General features: G+C 46.5%; 1 protein-coding gene across 1 annotated transcript in view; it reads right to left on the bottom strand.

The window, feature by feature from the left end:
- The window catches only part of LOC146789239 (serum paraoxonase/arylesterase 2-like), a 375,480-nt gene that overhangs the window by 201,819 nt on the left and 145,731 nt on the right, over window positions 1–27,930 (bottom strand). The window contains exon 2 of the mRNA XM_085630859.1: window positions 16,054–16,124. Coding sequence (XP_085486985.1) covers window positions 16,054–16,124 — 71 coding nt within the window. The remainder of the gene's footprint in view (window positions 1–16,053; window positions 16,125–27,930) is intronic.

Consider the following 27,930-nt stretch of genomic DNA (forward strand, 5'->3'; position numbering starts at 1 on the left):
TTGATGCTGTGCTTTCTGGGTGTCTCTGAACTTTAATCTATACTGATCAGTGGTTAAGCCAAACCCATCTATTAAAGCATCTCTCAAGATATAATAATCATCTGCATCCTCTTCTCTAACAGAGAGGAGCTTGTCTCTACCTGGGTCTGCAAAGGAGAGCCATAAGATTGCTGCCCACTGCTCTACTGGGACCCTCTGAACTTTACAGGCCCTTTCAAGTGCAGTGATCCATTTATGGATATCATCACCTGACTGATAGGGGGACACAATCTTATGCAGGTTCCTATTGCCAGGTGCTTTCTCTCTAACTCTAGGGGCATTACAGCCACCAGGGGTCTCTAGACCCCATTTTCTTGAAGCTTTCTGAAGCTCCAGGGATTCCCTGTCCAATGCTAACTGTTCTCTCCTGAGCTGTAGTTTAGCCTGCTCAAACTGGATCAGTCTGCATTTCCTCTCTTTGGAGGACTCTCTTCTCTGAGAAGAGGCAGAGGTCCCTTTGGATCTCTCAGAATGGTTGGACCCCACTGAGGGGGGTCTGTTCCTTCTGTTTGGTTCCACCATTCTCCCTTTAGGGATGGAGAGAGTGCCTCTTGGGCCATCATCTCAATGTTGTGAATGGTCTTGTTCATCCAGGTCAAGTTCATCTTCCTCTTCCTGGTCTTCATCAGAGTCCAACCCTGGGGTGTCCTCTTCTGGGGGATGCCCACCCAACCTGTCTACCCCATCAGACACTAAAGTCTGCTTAAAGTCTGCTATGAGCAGGATTTCCCTGAGACGTTGAGTATTGGCACCTTTGTTTGTCTTAAGTTGCCTAGTGGTGCACATCTCCCTAAGCTCAGCAAAGGAGAGATTATCATATATGTCGACTGGGACCCTATGGGGTCCTTCCAGAGCCTTATGGGCACCTGAACTTAAAGACATTTCTAGTGTGGTGGTACTGGTGTATCTACCTACACTAGGTGTGGCCTACTGAACCCTTTCTTGAGTTGTAGTCAAGGTGTGCTAAACCCTCTACACACAACTCCTAAATTCAGTAGAACTTATTATATTCTAAGCATGAATTTATATGTACCTTTAGTACCAAGTGGCTTTCACTTTAGAAATTCAATTTGTTATCTGGTAAAACAATGACAAGCTTGAATCCAACCGCTGCACACCAATGTGATAAGTTGGCCTAGCATATGCTGGTCACTAGTTATAGTGGCCACCTTGCACCAGTCCAATTCGACTCTTAAGGTGATAGGTTAAAGACAACCTTTAAAGAAAGCTATCCTAGTGGTAGCTGTGGAGAGCAGCCTTCAGGCTAAGTCTTGAAGGAGTGTTAAGCTTATTGTTTTACCATAGATAACCTCTTGAATGACCAAATGAAAGAGTAGTCCACACAGGTATATATGTAAAATATATGTATTTATTCTAAACAGAATCCCACAAGTCTCTTTATGAGGCTAGAGGTAAAGTTACAATTCAAACAAGCATTTATAGATACAATAAATAGCACTGGAATCACAGGGCCCCAGGGGGGGACTAAAACATATATTAAAAAAGTGGTATAAGAACGACGACAATTCTACAGACAATGCCTAGGGCATTTAGGATCACTGGCCCCTTAAGAATCCACCCCAGGTGATGAGGAAGGGGACCCACGGGAGGCGCGTGCAGTGGTAATAGCTGCTATCGGGATCCCTATTAAAGCCTATGGAGAATGTCGCGGTTTGATTTTTAAAGATTAAAGACACTTCTAGCAGGAGTTCAAAGTTAGGAGCTTAGAGTTAAGCTTTTGAGGAGCCCACTACCACGAGAGTACCGAGGTACCACTGTTACCTGCCCCAGGGAAGCCGGGTGCATAGCTCGTTTTCGATGTCGGGTCGCTGGCTGATTTTCAAAGGGAAAATGTATAAAACTGCTGCTAGCCAAAAGCGTCGATGATGTCGTGAAGAATGAAGTTGTAGATTTTGTAGAGAAGAACCTGAAAGCAGAGGGGACAGAGTCTGGGTCACGGCACAGTGACCAGGGAGCTCAAGGAAAAGAGCCCTTCAATGTCGGGTGCTTCAAGTGGAAAAGGCGTAGCTTGGATCTGCAGCCACGGGCTTCGAGAGGCATCAAGGAAGGCCAGCTTCTAGAGGGCGACTGTCCCAAAAAAGATGAGGGTCGCTGCAGTGTTAGTGTCCAGATTGGATCCACTAAGCCTTGGCAACCGCAACCCATGCAAGATAAACAATTCAGCTACTGGTGCAGACCCACGAGGTCTGAGCGAGGTCACCTTCAAGGAGACTATAGAGCAGGCCTGGAGCAACCAGGGGAACTCTTAAAAGTAAAGATTGACCTCCGCTAGGCCCACAAGTCGAGAGACAAGGGACCGCGGGAGGCAGCAATTTGGAGTGTGTAAAAGGGTGCCCACGGGCCACAGGAGTGGGCTAGGGCACTGATCTTTGGCACAGTTACTGCTGAGAGGTTGGCTCAATATTGGGCCAAAGCACAATTTCTCCACTGGTCAGGGTCGTGTGCTACGTAAGAGGTGGCCGGTGTCCTGGGGTATTGGGGATCTCGGCACCCATGCGGTCCACGGTGCTCAGACTTGCTGGGCACACTCACTGGCCTCTGGGATGCTAGGAAATCCACCTCAAGATTGAGAGGAGTTGTTGATGTCCGAAGGAGCAGTGAAGTTCCAACCACGTCACTTGCAGTGTTTCAGGTGCCTGCCAAGCAGGGAGGTAACTCCTTTACCCCAAGGGAGATTTCTTCAGTCAGTTGGGCAGCAGCTCGTTGAAGGTAAGGTCTGTGAAGTCTTAGATTACTCTGAGGCTCTGGGGACACAGTATTCACCTTTATCCAAGAGATTAGGGGAGGGTCCAGATCAGAGCCCACCAATGAGTGTTGAGGCGGGAAATGGTGGCTACACCCTCTCCCCTTTGTGTGTTTCCCGCCTGGGCTAGGGGCAGGATGCCCTTGAACCGTTTCCAGGCGGTGTATGCAGAATGTAGGCGCTGTAGCAGCCTACGTGCAACTCTGAAAGGCATCCTATGGTGTACCCACCCAGTTCCAATCCACATAGCCTGTCTGGGAAGGAGCTGGCACCTCCTTGCAACAGGATCCCTATTGTCCAGCTAAAGAGGCTGGGGTTTTGCCCAGCAACAGGCAGCCAGAGTCGTGTGGGTGGCGAGTAGCACCCATTTTGTGATACGTGTGCACTTTTAAATTGGTGTCTAAATTCTGCCGCTTTTCCCATATCGCCCCTCTAGCAGGCGGGAATCATGTCCTCATGCTCATGGCTGGACTGGGGGTATGATTCCTACATGTTTGACACCAAATACAATATGGTTCTGTGTAGCCATTCTCAAGTTAGCACGCTATGGCGATTGTTAGAACCGGCGGTCTCTAGTTGGCAGAGGTATACACTTCTGACAAATAGGGACCTACCAACTCTAGTCAAGGCAAGGGGATTACACACTCAGATAACCCCTGCTACCCCCTTGGTAGCTTGGCAGAGCAGACAGGCTTATCTCAGAGGCAGTGTGTTAAGCATTTATGACCACATCCAGTAATAAAGTGAATACACTACAGATGGACACGACACAGAAGTTATTATAAAAATAGTATTTTTATATAAGGCTTAGCACAAGACCAAATAACGACAAAAATATACCACAGTCTTAATAAATACTCTTTGGAAGGAAAAATAATAGTTCAAATAAGGTTTCTTCTTGGCAAATAGTTCTTTAGCAAAGTATTCTTCTGAGCACAGTTCTCTGGCAACAATGTAACCCCCACAGGAGTCACACGACGTCGTGTCTACAAGATTCCCAAGGTTCGGCGTTGACCGCGAGGAGCGCTACGTCGAGCCTGGAGTCGCAACAGACCCCACAAGTACAGTACCTTGAGAAACGAAGAAAATGAGGATCCACGGCGTCGAGATGTCGGCGGCGAGGTCGGCGTCGATCGTGCCTCGGAGTCGGGTCAATCCGCAGCGGTGTCGAGGGATGTCGGGCCGGAGCAGCGCTCACGGCGTCGAGAAGGGCGTCGAGTCGATGCGACCAGCAGCGGCGTCGGGACGGGGTCGCTTGGAGGTGGAGCCGATACTCACTCCTCACTGGCGTTGATACCGGCGTCGAGACGGGGTCACTTGGAGCCGGGGCCGATACCCACTGCTCACTGGCGTTGCTGCTGGCGTCGAGACTGCAGATTTTCCCTTGTGTACTGGAAACAACACTTTCCAGCAATTCAGCAATTCAGTAGATGGTGAAGTCCTTTGGCCCTGTGACTTCAACAGGAGACTGGCACTCTTCCAGTCCTTGGAGATTTCCTAGCAAGTGTTCAGAGAGTACACACCAAGTTCCTCTCTCCTTGTTCCTTGGCAAAAATAAAGAAGCAGCTTTCAGGTTCCTCCACAGCAAAACAGCACTCTGGCAGAAAGGGGAGGCAAGTCCTTAGATCAGCAGGCTTCTTGTCCTTGGTACAGGTTTCCTTGTCAGAAGTGATCTGAGTTCTTGGTTCAGGGGTCCTTCTCTTATACCCCTTTTTCCCTTTGTTCCCTTTGTCCAAGCAGGGAGATTCCCACCATCTCAGGTTTGTTGTGGGTGTTGCCAGGCAGAGGCACCTGGCCTATTCACTGAGCAGGGCAGAGTCCTCAGCCGCCCAGCAGGAGGCGGAGCCAGTATTGTCACTGGCAGGGGCAGGACTATCAGTCGCCCAGCAGGAGGTGGAGCCAGTATTGTGTCAGGCAGGGCAGGCTACTCTTCCCTCCCTCTATGTGTAAACGCCCCATTCACCCCACACTGACTCATTCAGACCTCTGGAGCCACCCAGCCCCTGACACACACACCAAACCAGCAGAGACCGGTAGATAGTTGGACAAGAAAATAGCCACTTTCTAAAAGTGCTATTTTCAAACATAGAATTTAAAAACCATCCATCCTAAAGGGTGTGTTATTAAATTCTGAGTTCAGGGATACTAAACTCGACTTGCTACCATGCTCCCTGAGTCAGATAGATTATAATGGAGTTAATAATCAGTCTGCCCAGTCTGGCCTATTGGAGGCAGGTAGCCCTTCAATAGTGAAAAACGAAAATGGCTGTAATTCACTATTAGGTCATGCCACACACATCAGGGCATGACCTACCTTTTACCAACAATGCACCCTGCCCTAGGGCCTACCATAGAGGTGTCTGAAATGTGGCAAAGTGAAGGTTTAGAGACTGGCAAGTAGGTTTCCTTGCCAAGTCGACATGGCAGTCAGGGACTGCACGCAGGCGCTGCGGTGGCAGGCCTGAGACACATTTTACACGCTGCTTCTGTGGGTGGCACAACCAGTGCTGCAAGCCCACCAGCAGCAGTTAACCTACACGCCCTTGGCACACGCAGTGCACTAGACTAGGGTCTGAACAGTAAGTCAACCAAGCCAATCATGGTAACACCAATCAATGTAACAATTTAACATAGGGAGCACTTGCACTGTGGCACTGATCAGCAGTGGCACAGTGCCCAAAGCAATAATCCAGCAAAAACATCGTAAACAGAGGAGGCAAACAGAAAAAAATGGAGGAGAGACTCATGCCAATGATGCCAGGTCTAACACGTGTCCCCTCCAGCTGAAATGTGGGGAGAACTACCCTTCACCCAGGGAGTCCTCATCACTAAGGCGGAAAAATCTGGACAGACCATCAGCATTGGCGTGATCTGTACCAGGGCGGTGTTCCACCGTAAAGTCCATCCCCTGTAGGGAAATGGACCACCTCAACAGCTTTGGGTTCTCACCCCTCATCTGCATTAACCATCTGACGGGCCTGTGGTCTGTCTGAACCTGGAAGTGAGTCCCAAACAGGTAGGGTCTTAGCTTCTTCAGCGCCCAGACCACAGCAAATGCCTCACGCTCTATCGCACTCCACCTTTGTTCCCTGGGAAGTAACCTCCGGCTGATGAAGGCTACAGGTAAGTGTCGGCCCTCCTCATTCATCTGTGCTAGAACAGCCCCCACACCATGCTCTGAAGCGTCTGTCTGGACAATGAATTCTTTTGAAAAGTCGGGTGCCTGGAGGACCGGTGCTGTACACATTGCGGTTTTCAGGGTGTCAAAGGCGTTCTGACAGGCGTCAGTCCAGATCACAAGTCTCGGCTGCTTCCTGGAAGTCAGCGAGGTCAAGGGGTGCACAATGTTGCCATACCCCTTGACAAACCTCCTGTAGTAACCCGTGAGACCCAAGAAGGCTCTCACCTGAGTCTGGGTTTTGGGCGGTTCCCAAGCCAGGATGGTATCTATCTTGGGTTGCAGGGGGGCCACCTTGCCACTCCCTACTTGGTGCTCCAAGTACACCACTGAACCCTGCCCAATCTGGCACTTACTAGCCTTGATTGTGAGGCCTGCTCTGCGCAGGGCCAACAACACTTCCTGGAGGTGGCGCAAGTGTTCCTCCCAGCTTGCGCTGAACACTGCTATATCGTCCAGGTAGGCGGCGCTGAAATCTTTCAGCCCGGCCAGTACCTGGTTAACCAACCTCTGGAATGTGGCAGGGGCATTCTTCATCCCAAAGGGCATCACACGGAACTGGTAGTGCCCATCTGGTGTGGAGAATGCAGACCTCTCTTTTGCCCCATCAGTCAAGGCGATCTGCCAGTACCCAGACGTTAGATCAAACGTACTAAGGTACCGGGCAGCCCCCAACCGATCGATGAGCTCATCAGCTCTGGGGATGGGGTGCGCGTCAGTCTTGGTGACCGAATTGAGTCCTCGGTAATCCACACAGAACCGAAGTTCTGGTGAAGCACCAGGCGCTGCAGCCTTTGGGACCAAGACCACTGGGCTGGCCCAAGGACTGCTAGAGGACTCAACCACCCCTAAGGCAAACATCTTGGAGACCTCCTCCTTGATATATGCTCTGACCTTTTCAGTCACCCTGTAGGCCTTGTGCCTCACAGGAGTGCTGTCCCCAGTGTCCACATCATGGACACACCACTGAGTGACACCAGGGATTAAGGAGAACAGATCAGGGAATTGTACCAACAGATGGCGACAATCTTGCTGCTGCTCAGGGGTCAGTGTGTCAGAGAGGACAACACCATCCACTGACCCATCTTTTTCTTTTGCACACAGGAGGTCAGGAAGAGGCTCACTCTCCTCCTCCATCCCAGCATCTGTGGCAAGGAGCATGCCCACTTCGGACCTTTCTAAGTGGGGCTTTAACCGGTTGACATGCAGGACCCTTAAGGGGTTCCTGGGAGACTTCAAGTCCACCAAGTAGGTGACATCGCTCTTTTTCTCCACAACCTCAAATGGTCCAGTCCACCTGTCCTTGAGCGCACAAGGTTCCACAGGGGCCATGACCCAAACTTTCTGACCAGGTTGAAGCTCAACCAGAGTGGCATTCTGATCGTACCACCGCTTCATCTCTTCCTGGCTGGCCTCCAGATTTGCCTGAGCAAGATCTCTGAAGCGCCGAGTCTGGTTCCTAAAGGCCAGCATGTAACTATATACATCCTGGGGAGGTTTCCTGGGAGATTGCTCCCAGCCTTCTTTGACCAGACTCAAAGGTCCTCTTACCGGGTGACCATACAAAAGCTCAAAGGGGGTGAACCCTAGAGACTTCTGTGGCACCTCACGGTAAGCAAACAGCAGGCATGGCAAGAGGACGTCCCATTTACGCCTCATTGGTTCTTCAAGACCCATGATCATGCCTTTTAGGGTCCGGTTGAATCTCTCAACCAGCCCATTACCTTGAGGGTGGTAAGGAGTGGTAAACTTGTAGGTTACCCCACACTCCTTCCACAGAGACTTCATATAATTCGAAATGAAGTTGGTGCCCCGGTCTGACACCACCTCTCTGGGGAACCCCATGCGGGAGAAAACACCCATCAGTGCCCGTCCCACCACGGGGGCCGTCACTGTTCGGAGAGGGATGGCTTCCGGGTACCGGGTGGCATGGTCCACCAAGACCAGGATGAACCTGTTGCCCATGGCTGTCTTGGGGTCCAGTGGCCCCACAATGTCAATTCCCACTCGCTCAAAGGGGGTACTGACGACGGGAAAAGGTTGGAGGGGAGCCTTCTGCTTCCGCCCACTTTTCCCACTTGCCTGGCAAGTTTGACAGGTCCTACAATGGATATCTGAATCCCTTCTCATCTGGGGCCAATAAAAATGGGTGACAAGCCTGTCATAGGTCTTGTCCTGCCCCAGATGTCCAGCTAACGGAACGTCATGAGCCAACCCCAGTAGGAAGGCTCTGAAGCGCTGGGGTACCACCAGCACACGGGCTGACCCAGGTTCAGCAGCCTTAGGCTCGCTATACAGGAGGTCGTTCTCCCAGTAGACCCAATGTGATCCTGACTGATCACCTGTCGTTTGGGCTGAGGCCTGCTGCCTCATACCCACAAGAGAAGGGCACACTTTCTGTTCAGCACAAAATTCCTCCCTGGAGGGACCACCATCCTGCTGCCAATGGGTCAGCTCGGGCAGGTCTCCCAGTTCGGCCACTTGTTCTCCTGTCGGTTCCAGGGCATCCCCCTCAGGGTCTGCTCCCTCCTGGACCGCGGGAACGATGGGGGACGGTTTCCCGCGCCCCCTGCCCCTTCTCTTCACGGTTGGGACCTGGGCCATACTTTCAGGCTCCAGGGCCCCATCAACACCCTTACTGACTGACATGGACCGGGTGGTCGAACACACCCACTCAGGCAGACCCAACATTTCCAGATGCGATTTTCTCTCCACCTTAGCCCAAGTGGAGTCCTCCAAATCATTGCCCAGGAGACAATCAACAGGCATGGCGGGCCTCACAGCAACCTGAAGAGTACCTGAGACCCCCCCCCACTCAAAGGGAACTTGAGCTACCTCACACTGACTCTGTGAGTTGTCAGCAGCTACAACGGGGTAGAATGCATGAGGGACCACCTGCTCTCTGGACACCAAGTGACACTTGACAGCTGTCACACTCGCTCCGGTGTCTCTGAGAGCTTCCACCCTATGGCCATTAATGGTCACCCACTGCCTATATTTCTTAGTGTTACTAGGCAGAGGGGTTGGAGGGACCATTTCCACGTCTCCTAAAGAGACCAGGGACATTTCTGCGGGACCCCACCCACCGGGGGCACCCATCTCATCCCCTCCCAGGGCTACACTCGCTACCTGACGAGGGGGTGCACGCGGCGGTGCATTCGAATCCTTCATGGGACACTGGGGATCATAATAACGGTGTCCCACCTGCTTACAGGCATAGCAGGTCATGGGGCCCCTGTGAACAGGTTTACCTGTCGGGGCCTCTGGCTTCTTTACAGGGGGAGGCTGGGAACCCTTCCCTTGGTTCCCTTGGGGACTACCTTGGGGCCCTTTCTGAAACTCCCTCTGTTTACCCCTGTCCCCCCCACTCTTCTGCTGGGGACCCTGCCCACCTTTGGCTGAGTCTCCCACTGGACCCTTGTGGACCCTGGTACTGACCCAGCGGTCCGCCTCCTCAGCAAGTTTTCTAGGGTTAGATATCTTGCTATCAACAAGGTGCTGGCGTAGCTCTGGAAAACAGTTATTAGACAAGTGCTCCCAAGCAAACAAATCATAAAGAGCATCATAACTATCAACCTTGCTACCCTTTATCCAACCATCCATGGTTCTGCAGAAAAAAGACACATATTCAACCCACGTAGTACCAGGCAACTTCTTACATTCTCTAAAGGTTTGTCTGTACTTTTCTGGAGTTAAGCCATATCTCAGCATTAAAGCATCTTTCATATGAGTATAAGACATCCTATCCTCAGCAGGAAGGCTCAACAAGGTATCTCTCCCTTCATTTGTAAAGCGGCTCCACAACCCCGTTCCCCAATCTTTCTCAGGGACCCGGTGGGCCAATAACGCTAACTCATATGCTTTAAACCATTGGCTAATATCTTCATTCTTACTGTAATCTTTGATCACATCTTTAGGAAAATAAAACCTACTTTCTGCAGGCACAGATGGAGTGCTGCCACCAGAGGGATTCAACTCTAAACTCTTAGTTTTAAGCTCCATCTCCCTCACCATCTTCTCACGTTCAAACGCTAATTTCTCTCTCTCAAAATCTAATCTCTTGCTCTCCATTTCAGCTTCTCTCTTGCTTCTTGCATTCTCTAATTCCAACTGCCCTCCTAATTTAAGTTTTGCCATCTCTAACTTGTATTCCCTCTCCTTCTCCCTGTCTTCCAACTCTTCAGGAGAAAGGCTCTTAGAGGAAACACTGCTGCCTGGAGATGACACTGGCCCACCTGTGGGCTCTTCCTCTTCCTCTTCTTCTTCCTCTTCCGGTACCACCACCGGGTCAGAGGGATCTCTGGCCTCTAACCAGGCCTTCAGCGCTTTGAGGAAGTCGCCTCTCAATTTGAGACCTGTGGTAGGAACTTTAAACTGCTTGCAAAATCCTCTTAGATCCTTTAGCTTGTAGGAATCTATCTTCTCCTTATCAAATTCCCCCACAACAATCTCCACAGGTGTAGCAGCTCTGGCATTCTCCATGGTCAAAACTGGCAGTGTTTAAGAAAATAAGCTCCAGGAAAGCGGAGAACAAAAATAGAATATCCTACCAAACAGACTGTGGCTGCGTTATGGTCTGCTTTCACTATGTAGCGTACACTAATCACTGCACATGAGTCATAAATGCAAAGTTCAAATCCTCACCGCTGACCACCAATGTTAGAACCGGCGGTCTCTAGTTGGCAGAGGTATACACTTCTGACAAATAGGGACCTACCAACTCTAGTCAGGGCAAGGGGATTACACACTCAGATAACCCCTGCTACCCCCTTGGTAGCTTGGCAGAGCAGACAGGCTTATCTCAGAGGCAGTGTGTTAAGCATTTATGACCACATCCAGTAATAAAGTGAATACACTACAGATGGACACGACACAGAAGTTATTATAAAAATAGTATTTTTATATAAGGCTTAGCACAAGACCAAATAACGACAAAAATATACCACAGTCTTAATAAATACTCTTTGGAAGGAAAAATAATAGTTCAAATAAGGTTTCTTCTTGGCAAATAGTTCTTTAGCAAAGTATTCTTCTGAGCACAGTTCTCTGGCAACAATGTAACCCCCACAGGAGTCACACGACGTCGAGTCTACAAGATTCCCAAGGTTCGGCGTTGACCGCGAGGAGCGCTACGTCGAGCCTGGAGTCGCAACAGACCCCACAAGTACAGTACCTTGAGAAACGAAGAAAACGAGGATCCACGGCGTCGAGATGTCGGCGGCGAGGTCGGCGTCGATCGTGCCTCGGAGTCGGGTCAATCCGCAGCGGTGTCGAGGGATGTCGGGCCGGAGCAGCGCTCACGGCGTCGAGTCGATGCGACCAGCAGCGGCGTCGGGACGGGGTCGCTTGGAGGTGGAGCCGATACTCACTCCTCACTGGCGTTGATACCGGCGTCGAGACGGGGTCACTTGGAGCCGGGGCCGATACCCACTGCTCACTGGCGTTGCTGCTGGCGTCGAGACTGCAGATTTTCCCTTGTGTACTGGAAACAACACTTTCCAGCAATTCAGCAATTCAGTAGATGGTGAAGTCCTTTGGCCCTGTGACTTCAACAGGAGACTGGCACTCTTCTAGTCCTTGGAGATTTCCTAGCAAGTGTTCAGAGAGTACACACCAAGTTCCTCTCTCCTTGTTCCTTGGCAAAAATAAAGAAGCAGCTTTCAGGTTCCTCCACAGCAAAACAGCACTCTGGCAGAAAGGGGAGGCAAGTCCTTAGATCAGCAGGCTTCTTGTCCTTGGTACAGGTTTCCTTGTCAGAAGTGATCTGAGTTCTTGGTTCAGGGGTCCTTCTCTTATACCCCTTTTTCCCTTTGTTCCCTTTGTCCAAGCAGGGAGATTCCCACCATCTCAGGTTTGTTGTGGGTGTTGCCAGGCAGAGGCACCTGGCCTATTCACTGAGCAGGGCAGAGTCCTCAGCCGCCCAGCAGGAGGCGGAGCCAGTATTGTCACTGGCAGGGGCAGGGCTATCAGTCGCCCAGCAGGAGGTGGAGCCAGTATTGTGTCAGGCAGGGCAGGCTACTCTTCCCTCCCTCTATGTGTAAACGCCCCATTCACCCCACACTGACTCATTCAGACCTCTGGAGCCACCCAGCCCCTGACACACACACCAAACCAGCAGAGACCGGTAGATAGTTGGACAAGAAAATAGCCACTTTCTAAAAGTGCTATTTTCAAACATAGAATTTAAAAACCATCAATCCTAAAGGGTGTGTTATTAAATTCTGAGTTCAGGGATACTAAACTCGACTTGCTACCATGCTCCCTGAGTCAGATAGATTATAATGGAGTTAATAATCAGTCTGCCCAGTCTGGCCTATTGGAGGCAGGTAGCCCTTCAATAGTGAAAAACGAAAATGGCTGTAATTCACTATTAGGTCATGCCACACACATCAGGGCATGACCTACCTTTTACCAACAATGCACCCTGCCCTAGGGCCTACCATAGAGGTGTCTGAAATGTGGCAAAGTGAAGGTTTAGAGACTGGCAAGTAGGTTTCCTTGCCAAGTCGACATGGCAGTCAGGGACTGCACGCAGGCGCTGCGGTGGCAGGCCTGAGACACATTTTACACGCTGCTTCTGTGGGTGGCACAACCAGTGCTGCAAGCCCACCAGCAGCAGTTTACTTACACGCCCTTGGCACACGCAGTGCACTAGACTAGGGTCTGAACAGTAAGTCAACCAAGCCAATCATGGTAACACCAATCAATGTAACAATTTAACATAGGGAGCACTTGCACTGTGGCACTGATCAGCAGTGGCACAGTGCCCAAAGCAATAATCCAGCTAAAACATCGTAAACAGAGGAGGCAAACAGAAAAAAATGGAGGAGAGACTCATGCCAATGATGCCAGGTCTAACAGCGATATACTTATAATGCGGTTAAGAGTATATGGTATGGCTACACTACAAACAACCCAGCAATTATTTTTACGAGGGTTGCAGAGGGGCCCTACTCAGGTAGGGTCCCCCCTCACACATATCTCAGCACCCTGCCTTGTAGGATTAGCAAGGCCTGCTTGAGGGGTGACCAATGAGAATACATGTGTTGTAGATAGGTGGGATACAGGGTACCTGTATCCCTGTAAGGGGGTGCAAGCACCACCTTACCCAGACTACAGTAGTGGTCTGGTGGTGTCATTTGGTATGGCTGTCCCAGGGTGGCACAATAAGTGCTGCAGCCCTGGTAGGCCTCTGAGGGACCCATGCCCTGGGTACCTAGGGTACCATCTATAAGGGCTGACAGGGTATCCTCAGAATCCAATTGGGTTGTACCTAGGGTACTCACATCAGTTTAGAGAAGAAGCAGATAGGCTGGGGTCCTGGATAGCAGGGCCACAGCCTGGCTAAAGGTATAAAACAGTCAAAACATCAGCAAAAAGTTGGGGGCAACTATGCAGTCGATGCCACTCTCCTACAAGAACATTTTCTTGGTTGGGTTTATAGTTGTTTAAATCCATGAAGAATAGTAATCGTACAAAACACTCAGATCTTTTTAGAGGCAGCCCTATATGAATTGTTTTCCACTCCTCGCTATATTATATGGGGAATTTTTCGAAGAAGCACAATTGTGTGACTGAAGGGGATGGTCAGTGTATGTGGAAGGTGGTTGGTATGACAGAAGGTCTTTCAAGTTCAATTGCAGTGAATTAATGCAGTTGAGGGATGGAAAGAGGTGATAGTGAAGTTGAATGTTATTCATGAAATGTATAGCTTCAATGACATTTTGCTTCATGTTAAAATGTTTAAGATTTCAGCGAGTGCAGGTTGCATGTTCATGATGGCAGGGAATATTGGGAGAATGACATCCTACATGTGAGTTTAATGCATGCATTTGTGATAATTTCAGCAATTTTCTCATTCCAGGTGTTGCTATGTTTCAGAGGTCTCTAGATCAGTTCCAGGTAAGGATATGGGGCTTATGTTCAAACAATTTTCCCTTAGACACAGAATGGGTAAAACTCTTACATACATATGGCCTTAGGTTTCTAGAGGGATCAGGGCTATATGTTTGTAGATGACAATATAGGTTTCTAAAAAGGTGGCAAGCTGACTGCAAGTCCTTCTTTGATTTTGTGTGCATGTTTTAATCAAGGAGTTGAATTATGTATTGTCAGGAGCCAAGGGGATGCAGGCCGTGTGCAGAAGTCCAAGTGACACATGTTTTAGTTATGAAAAGAACATGGAGGTTGTGTGGTGATAGTGGAATACAGAATAAGTATTGAGAAGCATAAGGTGTACTATTTCTGATGTTAGTTGGATGTGTTCAGTCGCATGTGACAAATGATGGAGTTGCTTTGCCTGGGGTCACATGAGTAATTGGGATGTGTGGCAGATAGGTTTTGAGAGATTATTGGAGGGAATTGGGCCCTTGACCCTTTTTGTGCCCTCATAGGAGTCCTCATTGTCACCACACACCTTAATGGCCAACACCTGAAGGGTAACCAGTTACTGTCCCACCACCACAGTAGAGAGAGCAAAACTACAATTGAAAAGTGTGCCCTCAAATAGATTTCTAGCATAGACATACTAATCTAAGAGTAATAACAGGCAGAAACGGCAGCTGGATTTAAAAAAAAAAAAGTTTTGTACAGATCCATCCCTAGTATTCTTATGTGTGATGTGTACGATTTGGAGGTAGGGGAATAAACAGGCAGTAATTCTTAGCACAATTTACAATATTATATCATTTTTACTTAACTACAATTGGATTTACAGTTTAAAATTCTTTGTGAAGTGACGTACAGTGTATATGCTGAAGTATTTTCTTTTAGGACATTTTTAACGTATTCAAAGATGTTAGACAAACATTATGAGTTGTAGATTGGTAAATAAGTTGTGATTATTGATGGGTATTTTTTTAAAGCTAAAACAAGATAAGATTATGACAGTGTAGGCATATCTGCACCTCAGTCAATTTCTGCTGTTTGTTATCTGATGCTTCCAACATAATGACATTACTTTGTTGTAGATATTTTCATCACTTTTCGAGAATTATACCTCAATTGCTAAATAGAAGGGGTGAATTGTCAATAACTTATGATCAGTTTTGCAAAATTTCATGTAAACTACGAAAAAATAAAAGTAATAATAGTGATACATTTATCACTAGCACAATCAACTGGAAGGTCACAGGGTAATACAGAGATGTAATAATTTAATCAGTAGTGATTAAGTAGAGGGATTCTTACATAGAAGCGTAGGGTTCCTTGATGCCAAAGATTATAGAAACAGAGCTGTTCTACATTCGGTAGAATAACATAAGGCCAGCACATTTGGGAAGAGTAAGAATTTAGTGTATGAAGCCTTCCAATAAGAATAATTTGAGGTTTACCACAAATTGTGGCAAAACTCACTTCAGATCCTCTTCAAAGACTAAAACAACAATATGGCATTAAAGTTTGCTGCCAAGGGCTATAATGGTTGGTAAAGGCTCTGAATCCATGTATAATAAGGGAGAGGGCCTAGAGACTCTTTAAAAACAGCTTTGCCTGGGTCAGATGGGGTATAATGCTAATAAAACATTATACTCGCCAAAAGTAAAATGTTCTAAATTAAGAGAGAGAAATAGAAAGACAAACATTGGCCAAATACATAAGAGTCATTATTGGTCCTGAGCCCCACCATTGTCTTCAGTTGAGCTCACAACATTTCGATGTTCTTGTTATATCCTGTGTCTCCTAGTTCCTTGCTGCTCAGCCTGTGTGAGTGTGATGTAATAGAATGTTCATGAGTGCATGGTTTGGATGGAATGAGTGGGGCTGAGCAGCAGGACGCTGCTCCCGGTGGGGCCTGTACCATCTTACCTGTAACTGAATAAACCTACATAATCTTCACTACTGGCTACTGGATTGATTACATACAAGGACTCTACTTCGTTTACAAAAGATCGAAACCAAAATTAATGAAAATCTAAAAAACCTTTCCTTTTATGTCTGTCTGTGAAACTACAGTCATGATCAAGATCTATTAAATTCTCTATCCTTGATAATTTTCTTACAGGAAGTGAAGTCTTTTTTCAAGTAACTTGCTAGTCTTACGGAAAAACTGAAAAGAAGCAACATCCATACATACCGATTCCTTCAATAAAACGACAGTTTGGTGGTTCCATTTGTTCATATTCTCGAGAGATATTGAAGGCTTGTCTGTTAAAAGAAAATGAAATGCCATGAATTTAAATCTATATGCCAAAGGCAGAGACTATTTTGGCTGACAGTACATGCGCAAAAGTGCTTTATTTGCAAGCAATAGGAAGGCAAGAATCCTCATTCTCAACTGCATATTTTGACCTACTTTTATTACCTGTTGTTAGATATTGGGTTCCTGGTTGACTGGGGTCAAGCTCTGAGCTAGCAATCACCACAAATTCTAGTCAGGGTAAGTGCCGTTAAACCAGGGCCGAAATGGGAACCCAAACCAGCCCTGGAAAATTTTGTCAGACCAGCCCCCCCAGGTGTGCATAGTGAGTACAGCGAGCGAGTCTGACCACCACTGCAGAGTACATTTGGAAAACATGTCTAATACTAGAGCCCAAGAGAGACGTGTTTAGCCTGGAGGTCATGGGTTTGAAAGCCAACAGGGGCGGCTCAGCCTGTCATCTTGTTGAAGTCGATGGAACGGGGAGCATTGATTTTTGGTGACAGTAATTCGCAGCGCTAAACATCAGGTAGCAAACGCTACATAAATTGCCTGCCTGCACATGGGTATGATCTGACTTCTACGTGGACACTACTTGCAGCCTGCACAAAGGTACCCAGTGCCTGTCCTGCTGTGTGGACCATGGCGCGCAGCCTGCACAGAGGAGCCCTGTACCTGCCCTGCATAGACCACAGCACGCAGCCTGCACAGAGGTGCCCTGTACCTGCCCTGCATGGACCACGGCGCGCCGACGCGGAGGCGGTGACATCTGTGCGCTGCGCACGTCTACGTCACTCATGGCTGCCTGCTGCTGCTGCCTAAATGAAATTGAAATCGGCCGGCGGGTCACTGCTAACGTCACGTCACGGACACAGACCGAGCACCAGCATTTTATGCAGGAGAATCGTTGTGCTGTGCTCAGGCGGCCTGGTTGTGCTTAATGCAATGTTAATTATGTTTGACTTTACTTTGTACGGTCAGTCCGACAAGGCCAAATCGGCCCCCAGCAACAGAACGAGCCCCCTGTCATAAAACGGGCCCCCACTCTATCCAGTCTACCGGGGGATTGCCTGGTGCCCGGAATTGCCAGTCCGGCCCTGCGTCAAACCCTAAATTAACCTGTGCTCATCCTCTGGTAGCTTGGCACAGAGCAGTCAAGCTTAACTTTAGAGGCAATATGAAAAGTATTTGTGCAACACTTCAAAAGTAAAACAGTGAAAACACCAAAGAAAAAGATTCGCCATCAGATGAGAAAAATCGCTTGTTATTTAATAAATAAAATAAGACCAGAATAACAAAATCCATTAAGTAGAATTTGAGATAAGAATTAAGAATATACTGTAAAATAGTGCTTAGAAACAACAAAGGCTTGCTTGGGATATCTGGTCGCCCCTGACCGGGACCAAGTCAAAAGTTCAGGCCAACAGGGGTGGTGCGTGGGCCAGATAGAGGGACCCAGTGAGGCCCGCTGAACAAAAGTACCTTGATCCTGTCTGCGTCTATGACTAAGATGTGTTGATGCGTTAGTGTTGATCCATGCAGTGGTGGCGATGCGCTGGTCCTGATCCGTATAGCAGTGGTGATGCATCTGCTCTGATGAGTGAAGAGCTGCGATGCAGAGATTTGTCTTCGAGGATGCCCTCAGCAGGGATATGAAGATCCTGTGCTGGCTAGAGTGTTGTGAAGGGGGGGTTCCGAAGGCGATGAGTCGGGCGATCCGTGCATTAAAGTTGATACGCAAGTTCTGGTATACACAACAGGAGGGATGTGCCGGTTATATGCACGCAACAGGAGTGATGCGCCGGTTCTGATGCGCGCACCAGGGGTGATGCACCAGTTCTGATATTTTTATTTTGCTAGAGCAAGCACCTTAGGTCTACTTCCAAGGGTCCAGGACTGGACTGGCAACACTTGGCAGGGCAGACTCATAGATAGCAGAGTCCAGGTGCCGAAGCAGGGTGGCTGGCAGTCTTTATGTCGCGGAGACTTCCGATCAGGAGGCCAGCCAGCTAGTCCCTTGAGTCACTTTTTTTTAGTTCAAACGATGCAGGTCCAGTCCTTCTCACCAAGGCAGGGGAAAAGCAGGCAGCATGGCAGCACAACAAGGCAGGTGTCCAGCAAGTGATCAGTCCAGCAGAGTGTCAATCCTTCAGCAGCACAGAAGATTCCTGGCAGAAACTTCACAGGTCCAGAAGTGTACCAAAGTGATGGTATCATGGGTACAGTAATTATACCTAGTTGGGTATCTGAAGTGGGGGAGACTTCAAAGACTGGTCTTTAAAGTGCATAGAGGTCCTCCCTACCTGCCCAGACTCACTACTCCGAGGTATGCAGCCCATCAGGTCACACCTGAATTCCCATTGTGTGTGGCTGTCTAGCGGGAATATACTTCCCCAGCTGTCACCCACTCCAAACTCATCAGAGAAATACAGCAGGCACAAAATGGTAAACGTAGGAAAATGCCACCTTTCTAAAAGTGGAATTTCCCGAATTGTAATTTAAAATCACCATAAATTAGGATTTGAAATTAGGATTCAGGGACACCAGACTTGGGGGTATTATCTCTTTCCAATTGGAAATTACATTTATAAAATATAATAAGGTAATCCCAATGTTATCCTATGGGAGAGATAGGCCTTGCAGAAGTGAACAATAACCTTGGGAGTTTTTCACTACTAGGACATGTAAAATGTAAAAGTACACATCCTGCCTTTTGAATACATTACATCCTGCCCTCCGGGTGGTCCAGGCCTACCTTAAGGGTGATGTATATGTATAAAGATTGAAGATTCGGACCTGGTAGAAGAATTGTTTTGCCAGGTGGACATGGCAGTGTAAAACTACACATATAAGATCTGCGGTGGCAGGCTTTCGACATGGTTAAAGGGCTACTTCAGCAGTTGGCACAATCGGTGCTGCAGGCCCACTGGTAGTATTTCATTTACAGGGCCTAGGTACAAGGGGTACCACTTCACTAGGGAAGTATGAGTAAATAAAATGTATCAGTTAGGGATGAACCAATGTTACCATGTATAAGGGAGAGAGCACAATCACTTTAGCACTGGCCAGCAGTGGTAAATTACACAGAGTCATAAAGCCTGCAAAAACGAGGTCCGAAAAGTGGAGAAGGTAGGCAAGTGGTTGGGGGAAAGACCACCCTAATACGGTCAGGTCTCACACCTGTGCCCTTTTAACTCACTAGTGCCTTCAATATCTCCCATCAGGACTTCTCCAAATACCTTGTTTTTCTTGGTGATTCTAGCTCTGAGCTTTCAATTACCAACGTGTTGCAAAATAGGAGTTGGGATATTGGGTCACATTGTAAGACACATTTAAATAAAGTTCTAGATTTTAACAGTTTGTAGAAGGAAATACTGCATTCAATGGTGTAGTTCTCATTATTTCATTAAATGCAGAGCAGGACTGTCTTTTATAACCAGAAGACGCACAGGAGTCCTGTTTTCCTTGTTTGCATCATTGCCCATGGCATCCCTGTTACATCAATGGCTAAACTTGAATATGGTCATCTGGTAAAAATGCAGAGCTTCCAGGGCCAAGCACGAGTAGCTCACCTACTCCAATCATTTGCTTTGCTTTCTGGGACTTGCACTTGCTTTGCCCCAATTTGAAATCAGGACTGCAAGTCCTAGTTAGAATGCAAAGAATGTAAAGCACAAAAAAAAGAATTGGACAGGATACGTTATTAACTAATGGACTTGGGAAATGTATTCTATACAAAGATCATAAGGGAATGGACCACTTGTACCAGTGTGACCAGGGTCATAAGCTATTGGTTTCTCTCATAAAAAACCCTCATTCACGCATGCAGGTATTAGGGCTGTATATCTTGGTTGTTAAAAAACCTACGTTACCAAAATCTTTTATTGTATGGAAATGTGGATTAATTAAAAGATAAAAAAATGTGCGTATGTAGATCACGTTACTAATCTCACTTCACCTGAGCACTTCACCTTTTTTGTCTCTGGGCACTACTGTATTACCAGTCGATCTACCTCCAAGTGGAGGTCAGCAGACCCAATACAAAACCCAATGATGGTGTTGTCACGTCACGAATAGGTGGAGAACCAAGATATACCGCCCTAACACCTGCGTGCATGAATGAGGGTTTGTTATGAGAGAAACCAATAGCTCATGACCCTGGCCGCACAGGTACAAGTGTTATGATCTTTGCATATTACTTGGAAGCTGAATGGATCATTGCTACTCCCTCCCTCCCCCACCACTTGATGTCATATAAATTAATTCTATAGCCTGTTTCTCATAACAAGGTGAATCTATATGATTCAAAGCTCTCATATTCTTGCTATCCTGCTAAAATGACTTAAGTGGCACAGCATACCAAATACATTCTTTTTTACATCCATTGTCCGTTCCCAAAATAAGGTTCATTTTTAAAATACAAAGCTCTAATTCTCTTGCTCTTTGGGCTGGACTGGCCATTTTGCCATTTTGGCATTTCCTAGATGGAGTTAGGCTTGGCAGCTGCTTTCAGAGCAGGATCGAGCTGCCATGACCCAACCATGCCACAATCATGTCCCATTGTGAATAATGTATGCTCAGAAGATGGGAGGTAATGTAGGTATTATGGCGGAGATACCAGGCCTTGCTAAATGTGAGGCTACAGAGGGTTTTCCCTCCCACCATTACCATGTGGATCTACATTTCCTTAGTTAGAATTCCTGGGCTTCTTCTACAATAAGTTAGGAAATCCTTTCATTTGAGAGCCCCATGTATGAATGTGTGCATACATAATTTAGTTAGGTATCCTTTACTGGCCTGATTAAAGTATTTGACTCTATGGGCATTTATAGAGTTTGCCCTTTTCTGCTCGTTTTTCTGCCCTCTATTATGCCCTCCTATGCTCTGTTTTGATTTTTATGCTCATTTATCTGTCCTCTGTTTTACCTTTCTGCTTGTTTTTCTGTCCTCTGTTTTGCCTTTTCTGCTTGCTTGCTTTATGCCCTCCGCTTTGCCTTTTTTCTGCTTGTTTCTTCCATCTTCCCACCTTTCCTCAAAACCTGCCTTGTCGAAGGAGACCCTGCACGCCAACTCCCAAATACCACCAGGGAGGACAGCGCCATGCTCTGCAAATGATGATTGATTGATACAGTGAAAAAAAAAAATTGAGCAGTCTTGCGGTGGGAATCAAAACAAGTATTGGCAAAGCTAATAGGTCTCGCCAATGCAAGAGTTATTGGCTATGCCAATGTGTTTTTTCCATGTTGTACAACAGTATGGTTTCTGTTCAGCATGGCTAAATGTTAATGGGGTAGAGGAGAGTGGCTTGGAGTGTCATAAGGTGGAATGGTGAAGAGTGGAGTAGAGTAATGTAGAGTGGAGTGGCATAGAGTATCATGTATTGGAGTGGCATCGAGTGAAGTCCCATTGAGTGGCGCACAGTGCAGCAGTGTAGAGTGGACTGGTGAAGAGTGCATTAGCATAGAGTGTTGCAGAGTATAGTGCAATAATAGAATGCAATAATAGAATGAAGTGTTGCAGAGTGCAGCGACATAGAATTCAGTGGTGTAAGTGCAGAAGTGTAGAGCGCAGTGGGGTAGATTGGCATAGAGTACAATGACATAGAGTGCAGTCGTGCAGAGTACAGTAGCACAGAGTGCAGTGGTGCAGAGTGGAGTTATGCAGAATAGAATATAGTGCAGTGGAGTAGCATAGAATGCGGTGGCGTGAAGTGCTGCTGAGTGCAGTGGCATAGAGTGCATTGGAATAGAGTGCAGTGCTAAAGAATAGAGTGTCTGTAGCTTTGGAAGCTGGGAGCAAACTTTTAATCTGTTTCCCTGCTCACACTGATGCGGGCAGGGAAAAAGATAATGATATTGTTCCTGCCCGGAGTGAGCAACAGAAATAGCTGCTACCTGCACGTGGGAGCAATGCCAGCTCCCGCTGCATGAGTATAGCACTGGGCCCCCAATGAGTGTATAGTGGGTGCCCTGGGTGGGCACTAGGGCACCTATCTTTAATAATGCAGGGCCAGGGAATGGGTCTCCCTGGTCTGGAAAAGGTTCAGGAAGGGGGCTGCATGCCTCCCCCCACTTTAAAAAAAATACAACCCTAAGAGATGGCGTCCCCAGTGTCTTTTTAAGGCTCTGCGGGGGACATGGTCCCCAACTCTCAAACTTAGGTAGTGGCCCTGAGGGATGGGGTCATCAGGGCTCTTTAAAGCCTCAGGGAGGTGGGGCACGCATCCCCCTTCCCCTTTAATTATTTAAAAGAGCGCTGGGAGATGGGGTCCCCAGGGCCTTAGGAGACATGGGGGTGCAGCCCATCCCTTTTTGTGTATGTTTCGGCCCCAGGAGCAGCCTCCCCCGGCATATAATGGCTTGGGGAGGGAGGCCATGTGGTCACTTTCCCCTTTAAAAAAACCTCCTGGGTTTTAAAGGCTCAGGGGCGTATTTAAAAAAAAAAATACATTAAAATGGGCATGCCCCAGGGGATGGGGCCCTGGGGCCGAAAATGGCCATAGACGGGGGTTCCTTGGGGCACTTCCATTAGAAAACTAAAAAAAAAAAATTAAAGGCCCACCATCCAGTTTACATTTTTTGTTTTAATTGATCAGGCCCTGAGAGATGGTGTACAGTGATGTGGCCCCCCTTCCAAAAATAAATAAAGAAATGCCACAACACGCAGGAGGCCCGCCCCTTTCTCCCATACTCTGCAAGTGCACCTCCTGGTGCGCTCCCGGTTGGGGGATGAAGTCCCCTTGACTGCTTAGGGGATAAAAATAATTCTTGTTACCTCCAGTGAGCCCCACACAGCAGGATTGCTGAGAGATGGTCAGAGGCCATGCCCCTTTCTCCACCACTCTGCAAACTTGCCTAACGGTGCACTGCTGGTGGGGGAGAGATATCCCCTTGCCTCCTGAGGGCCTTAGGACTAAAGTTGACTTTTCTTCCCCCAAGCAGCAGTGCACCCGGAGGGGTGTTTGCAGAGTGGTGGAGAAAGGAGACGTGACCTCTGACCACCTCTCAGCAATCCAGCTGTGTGTGCCTTACTGGACGTAACAGAAGAGCTGTACTCTCACACCCAGGTGAGGCAGAGTGCTCCCATCCTCCTTTATTTTGAAAAATCTCCCTTGAGTCATTGAGCTGACGAGCTTTTGGAGATGCACCTGTGCGCCAGAGAGAGGTACTGAGACCTGAGAGGATTGTGGCAGCTTTCTCAGCAACCCCAGATGGAATTTATTTTTATCTCTACTGATGATGGATAATATCCAGAAACACATGTGTTTAGAGATTCACAGCACTAACCTGCACCAACCTTGGTGAAACACTTCAGAAAAAATTCAAGTAAACATTTAAAGTGAACTGAATTTACCATAATGCAAAGGGGTGAACTGTGCTGGGGGGCAAAGCTTTGTGCTCCCCTCCCCCTACACACTAATACATATACTGACATAACCAGGCAAACACTTATGCATACACTAACACACATGCACACAGTAATTCATACACTCAGACACCCAGGCACACACTCATGCATACTCTGACACAGTCAGGCACACACTCATGCATACGCTCAAAACACCTACTCAGCCACTGATGCATACATTGTTACAGCTAAGCACACATTCATGCATACTCTGATAAAGCCAGGCACACACTCATGCTTATGCTCACACACCTATGTAGGCACCAATGCATACACTGACACAGCCAGGCAAACACCAACCCATACAGTGACACACCCAGGTGCACACTGAGGGCACCAGGCACACAGGCATGCATACACTAGCACACCCAGACACACACTGAAGCATAAGCTCACACAGCCAGGCAGACACTGATGCATACAGTGACACAGCCAGGCACACACTCATGTATACACTAACATACCCATGCACACACACATGAGACAACCAGGCATACACTCATTCATACACTCATTCATACAGTAACAACCAGGCACACACTGATGCATATACTGACACACCCAGGCAGACACTGACTCACCCAGGCACACACTGATACATACTCTAACACAGTCTGACACACAGTCATCCATAGACTAACAGAGCCAGGCAGACACTGATGCATACACTAGCACATCCAGGCAGACACTGATGCATACACTTGCAGAATCAGGCACCCACTTGTACATACACTGACACAGCTAGGCAGACACTGATGCATACCTTGACACACTGAGGCACACACTGATTCATATGCTGATACACCCCGGCACTCACTTGCAGAATATATATGCATTAAAAAAATAAGACCGCAAACTGCTCTTTTTTTGTTTGGGTGGTGTAGTTCCAACAAGAATATTTTTTTTGTTAAGTTCTTAAAACAAAATGGTTGCCGCTTTATTTTGTAATGCACCAAAAAAACACAAGGTGCAAAACTGTTCAAAAACAACTATAACGAAAAGCAACAAGCTTTAAAACTCAAAAATATGTGGAAAAAAGTTGGATGCAAAAAAATAATTAACAAGAGTAGTTGCTTAAGGCATCCAACTATTCAGCCAAGGATGTGGTAATCAACCCCATTGGCATCTGGTATCGGAGTCAGTGGGTTTTCATATGTCCTAGATTAGCACACACAGCAGAAACCGTGATTGTGGCTGAGGTAGAGGATGCAGACTCAGTGGGAGAAGATGTGAAATCCCCAGCAGCGGACTATCCTTAAATAAGCTATCTAGTGGATGGTTTTCATGGCCTTCCACAAAGAGCTAACGCCATGGGAGTACTTTTTATTGGTACCATGGGATAATTCCTTGCCACAAACATTGCACTTTATAATCCTTGGTGTGACCTTTTTTTTGCCTGAGAAAATTGTAACAGAAAAGTCTCACCTCACTTTCCTTCTTAGGATGAGGGTTGTCATGATCTTCATCCTCCTGGAGCTGTACAGGATCAACTGATTACCTGGACGGGTTTGAATCAGTCATGGTGTACAGATGTTCAGTTGTGAACAGGGCAAAAATGAGGAGATGTACAAAAAGCTGTGTTTTTCTGTCCACTGTTCAAATTAAAGAAGCATGTTTCGGATGAGGTTTATTTCTGAAAAGGGTGTGGTGCTTATGCAGCCAATTAAAAGGTAACATTTGAGCGTATTATCACACGATTTTGCAGTTCCAGTCCATAGATTTGCGACTTCATGTAAAATATAAATCGGGTGAGTAACATTAAAATCAAATATATGGTGCGATAAATATAGTCTCAAATACGTTCACACCGATTTCGTTTATCAAATTTTCGCGGATACATTCCGATCACATGATTGCAAATATAAACCATAGAGTTGTTACAGCCCTGTCTAGTTTTCCCAGTCAGACAGAGGAGCCGCAGTACCCCAAAATATTTTTCAAAAACAATAATATTAATTTGCACGCTTTCCATCCCAAAAAGTTCTTTACAGTATAAAAAATGTATTTCTTTACATTTTTAAAACCAATAAAACATTATTTTATTTTTAAATTAAAAGAATTTAAAGACTACATTATAAAGCACAATTAAATACAATTAAAGTTTTTTAGCACCAAATAATGTAAAATACTTTCTAAATAAAACATACATTACACAGATGCAGATTAATAGTATAACTTACATTTAAAAGATAAATTCACTAAAAAGTACACAAACATTATGATTACTAAAACTTTTACAAAAGAAGCCCACAAAAAGCACTGAGAAAACTATAGGTAAAACAACCTTTAGAGTTAGGAAATGTAAATATAAAAAAGCATTAAAAAATCACACACAAAAACAAAGGTTACATAGATGTTATAGTTAGCAAAATATAATTTTTAAAAAAACTTAAAGATTCACTGAAAACTAAAAAGCTAAAGAGCCAGTATACTTTGGAAATGTAAATAAAAAGAAATCTTTGAAATTCACTTAAAAAAGCGCAGAGGTTACAGGGACGTTATAGTTAGGAAAAAATAAAAACCTTAAAAATGTAATGGAAAAACCAAAGGTTACAGGGACGTTATAGTTACGTTCTGATTTCACAGGCACAAAACCATAGAAATTCAGCAGTTATAGTTACCTGCGCTAACTATAACTTAGGCCCTTGCAATGCAGTGCTTATGGCCTACATATTACATCCCTCATGACATGGTCAGTGACTTCACTCATGACATCTCAAATGACATCACTGTCCTAGAAAATTTTTAGATGATCTGTCAAGTGCGGCCTGAGAGTAAGGGGGTGTTCCAAAACAAATTTTTCCTATGCAATTTTCCAAAGGAAAATTGAACAGTGAGACTGCAAAAATGGCATAAAGGAATTAGACCCAATTTGGTAGAAAGCTAGATCTTGGTGTAGAAAGCGTGCTTTTGTGATTTTTTGTAAATCTGTTCAGTGGTTTTGGGAAATTAAGGTTCAAAATATATGTATATTTCATTACAGATTCATAGCGAATCCTTTGTGGTGAGTCTGTGGATCCTGCCTTGCTGCGATGGATCAGCAAGCCCAACTGTCGGGCCTATTTCCTGCCTGCATCCTGAAGAAAATGTTGAGGCCACTATCTTAGGTTTTGGGGACAAAGCCAGTACACACTGGGGGTCCAGCGCTCAACCTCTTGCTGGGCACGGTGATGGAAATCTAACTTTATGTTAAAAAAAAGTAGAAATTCACAAAAAAATCATAGGTTAAAGTGACGTTATAGTAGAAATTGCAATAATATCTTGCTTAACATTGTTTTTAAAAACCTTCGAAATTATCTCAAGTAACCATTTCTCATGTTCTAAAGTAACTATAACTCTTGCTATGCACTGATAATTACCTCACATATTACATCACTCATGACATGCTCTATGACATTATTGATAACACCACTTCAACTTCTGAAATGACATAATTGATGCCAATACTCTACCTAGTGTGGGCGAGAGTTATAGTCTATTAAGGGCACAAGTTATTGTTACTTTAGATAACTCTTTCTGTGACTTTTAGTGGTTTTGGTAATTTAAAACAGTATGTTTATCTGACTATTTCATCTAACTATAACATCCCTTTAACCTTTGTTTTATTTCAGTGAATATATATATATATATATAGTCGAACATTAAAAACCCAAGAGGGTCTGGAAGGAATTCCTCTCATTACCGGTCTGCAAATTCCTCTTTTGCAAAAACGACCTCTTTGCCCTTCGCGCTGCTTGCCGATTGACACCAGCTGGTCCACTCCTCTGTGGCAGGGCTCCCCCACGACCGGGAACGGCCGTTACAAATCCACATCTCAGGTTTCCCATTAAGGAGAGCCACAAACAAGTAGGTATTCATCCGTTTATTTTGCAAAAGTTGCAGCGCAGTAGATAGGAAACCACCAACAGTTCAAGAGCCTGACGCGTTTCATGCGCTCTCCCATTTCTTCAGAGGCTTAGGTTCCAAACAGCACATGTTTGCAAAAGGCACCACTTATTTAAAGTCTCACCACCTGCCCCAGTGGGCGTTGGCTCTCCCAGAGCCTGCTGGTCAACGTAGTGCCTAAGTGTTGCTTCAGTGAGCTGCTTAACATGCGGTGCACAATGTCGAACATTAAAAACCCAAGTAGGTCTGGAAGGAATTCCTCTCATTACCGGGCTGCAAATTCCTCTTTTGCAAAAACGACCTCTTTGCCCTTCGCGCTGCTTGCCGATTGACACCAGCTGGTCCACTCCTCTGTGGCAGGGCTCCCCCACGACCGGGAACGGCCGTTACAAATCCACATCTCAGGTTTCCCATTAAGGAGAGCCACAAACAAGTAGGTATTCATCCGTTTATTTTGCAAAAGTTGCAGCGCAGTAGATAGGAAACCACCAACAGTTCAAAAGCCTGACGCGTTTCATGCGC

This window comes from Triturus cristatus, chromosome 10, assembly GCF_964204655.1.
Source record: "Triturus cristatus chromosome 10, aTriCri1.1, whole genome shotgun sequence".
NCBI classification, from domain to species: domain Eukaryota; kingdom Metazoa; phylum Chordata; class Amphibia; order Caudata; family Salamandridae; genus Triturus; species Triturus cristatus.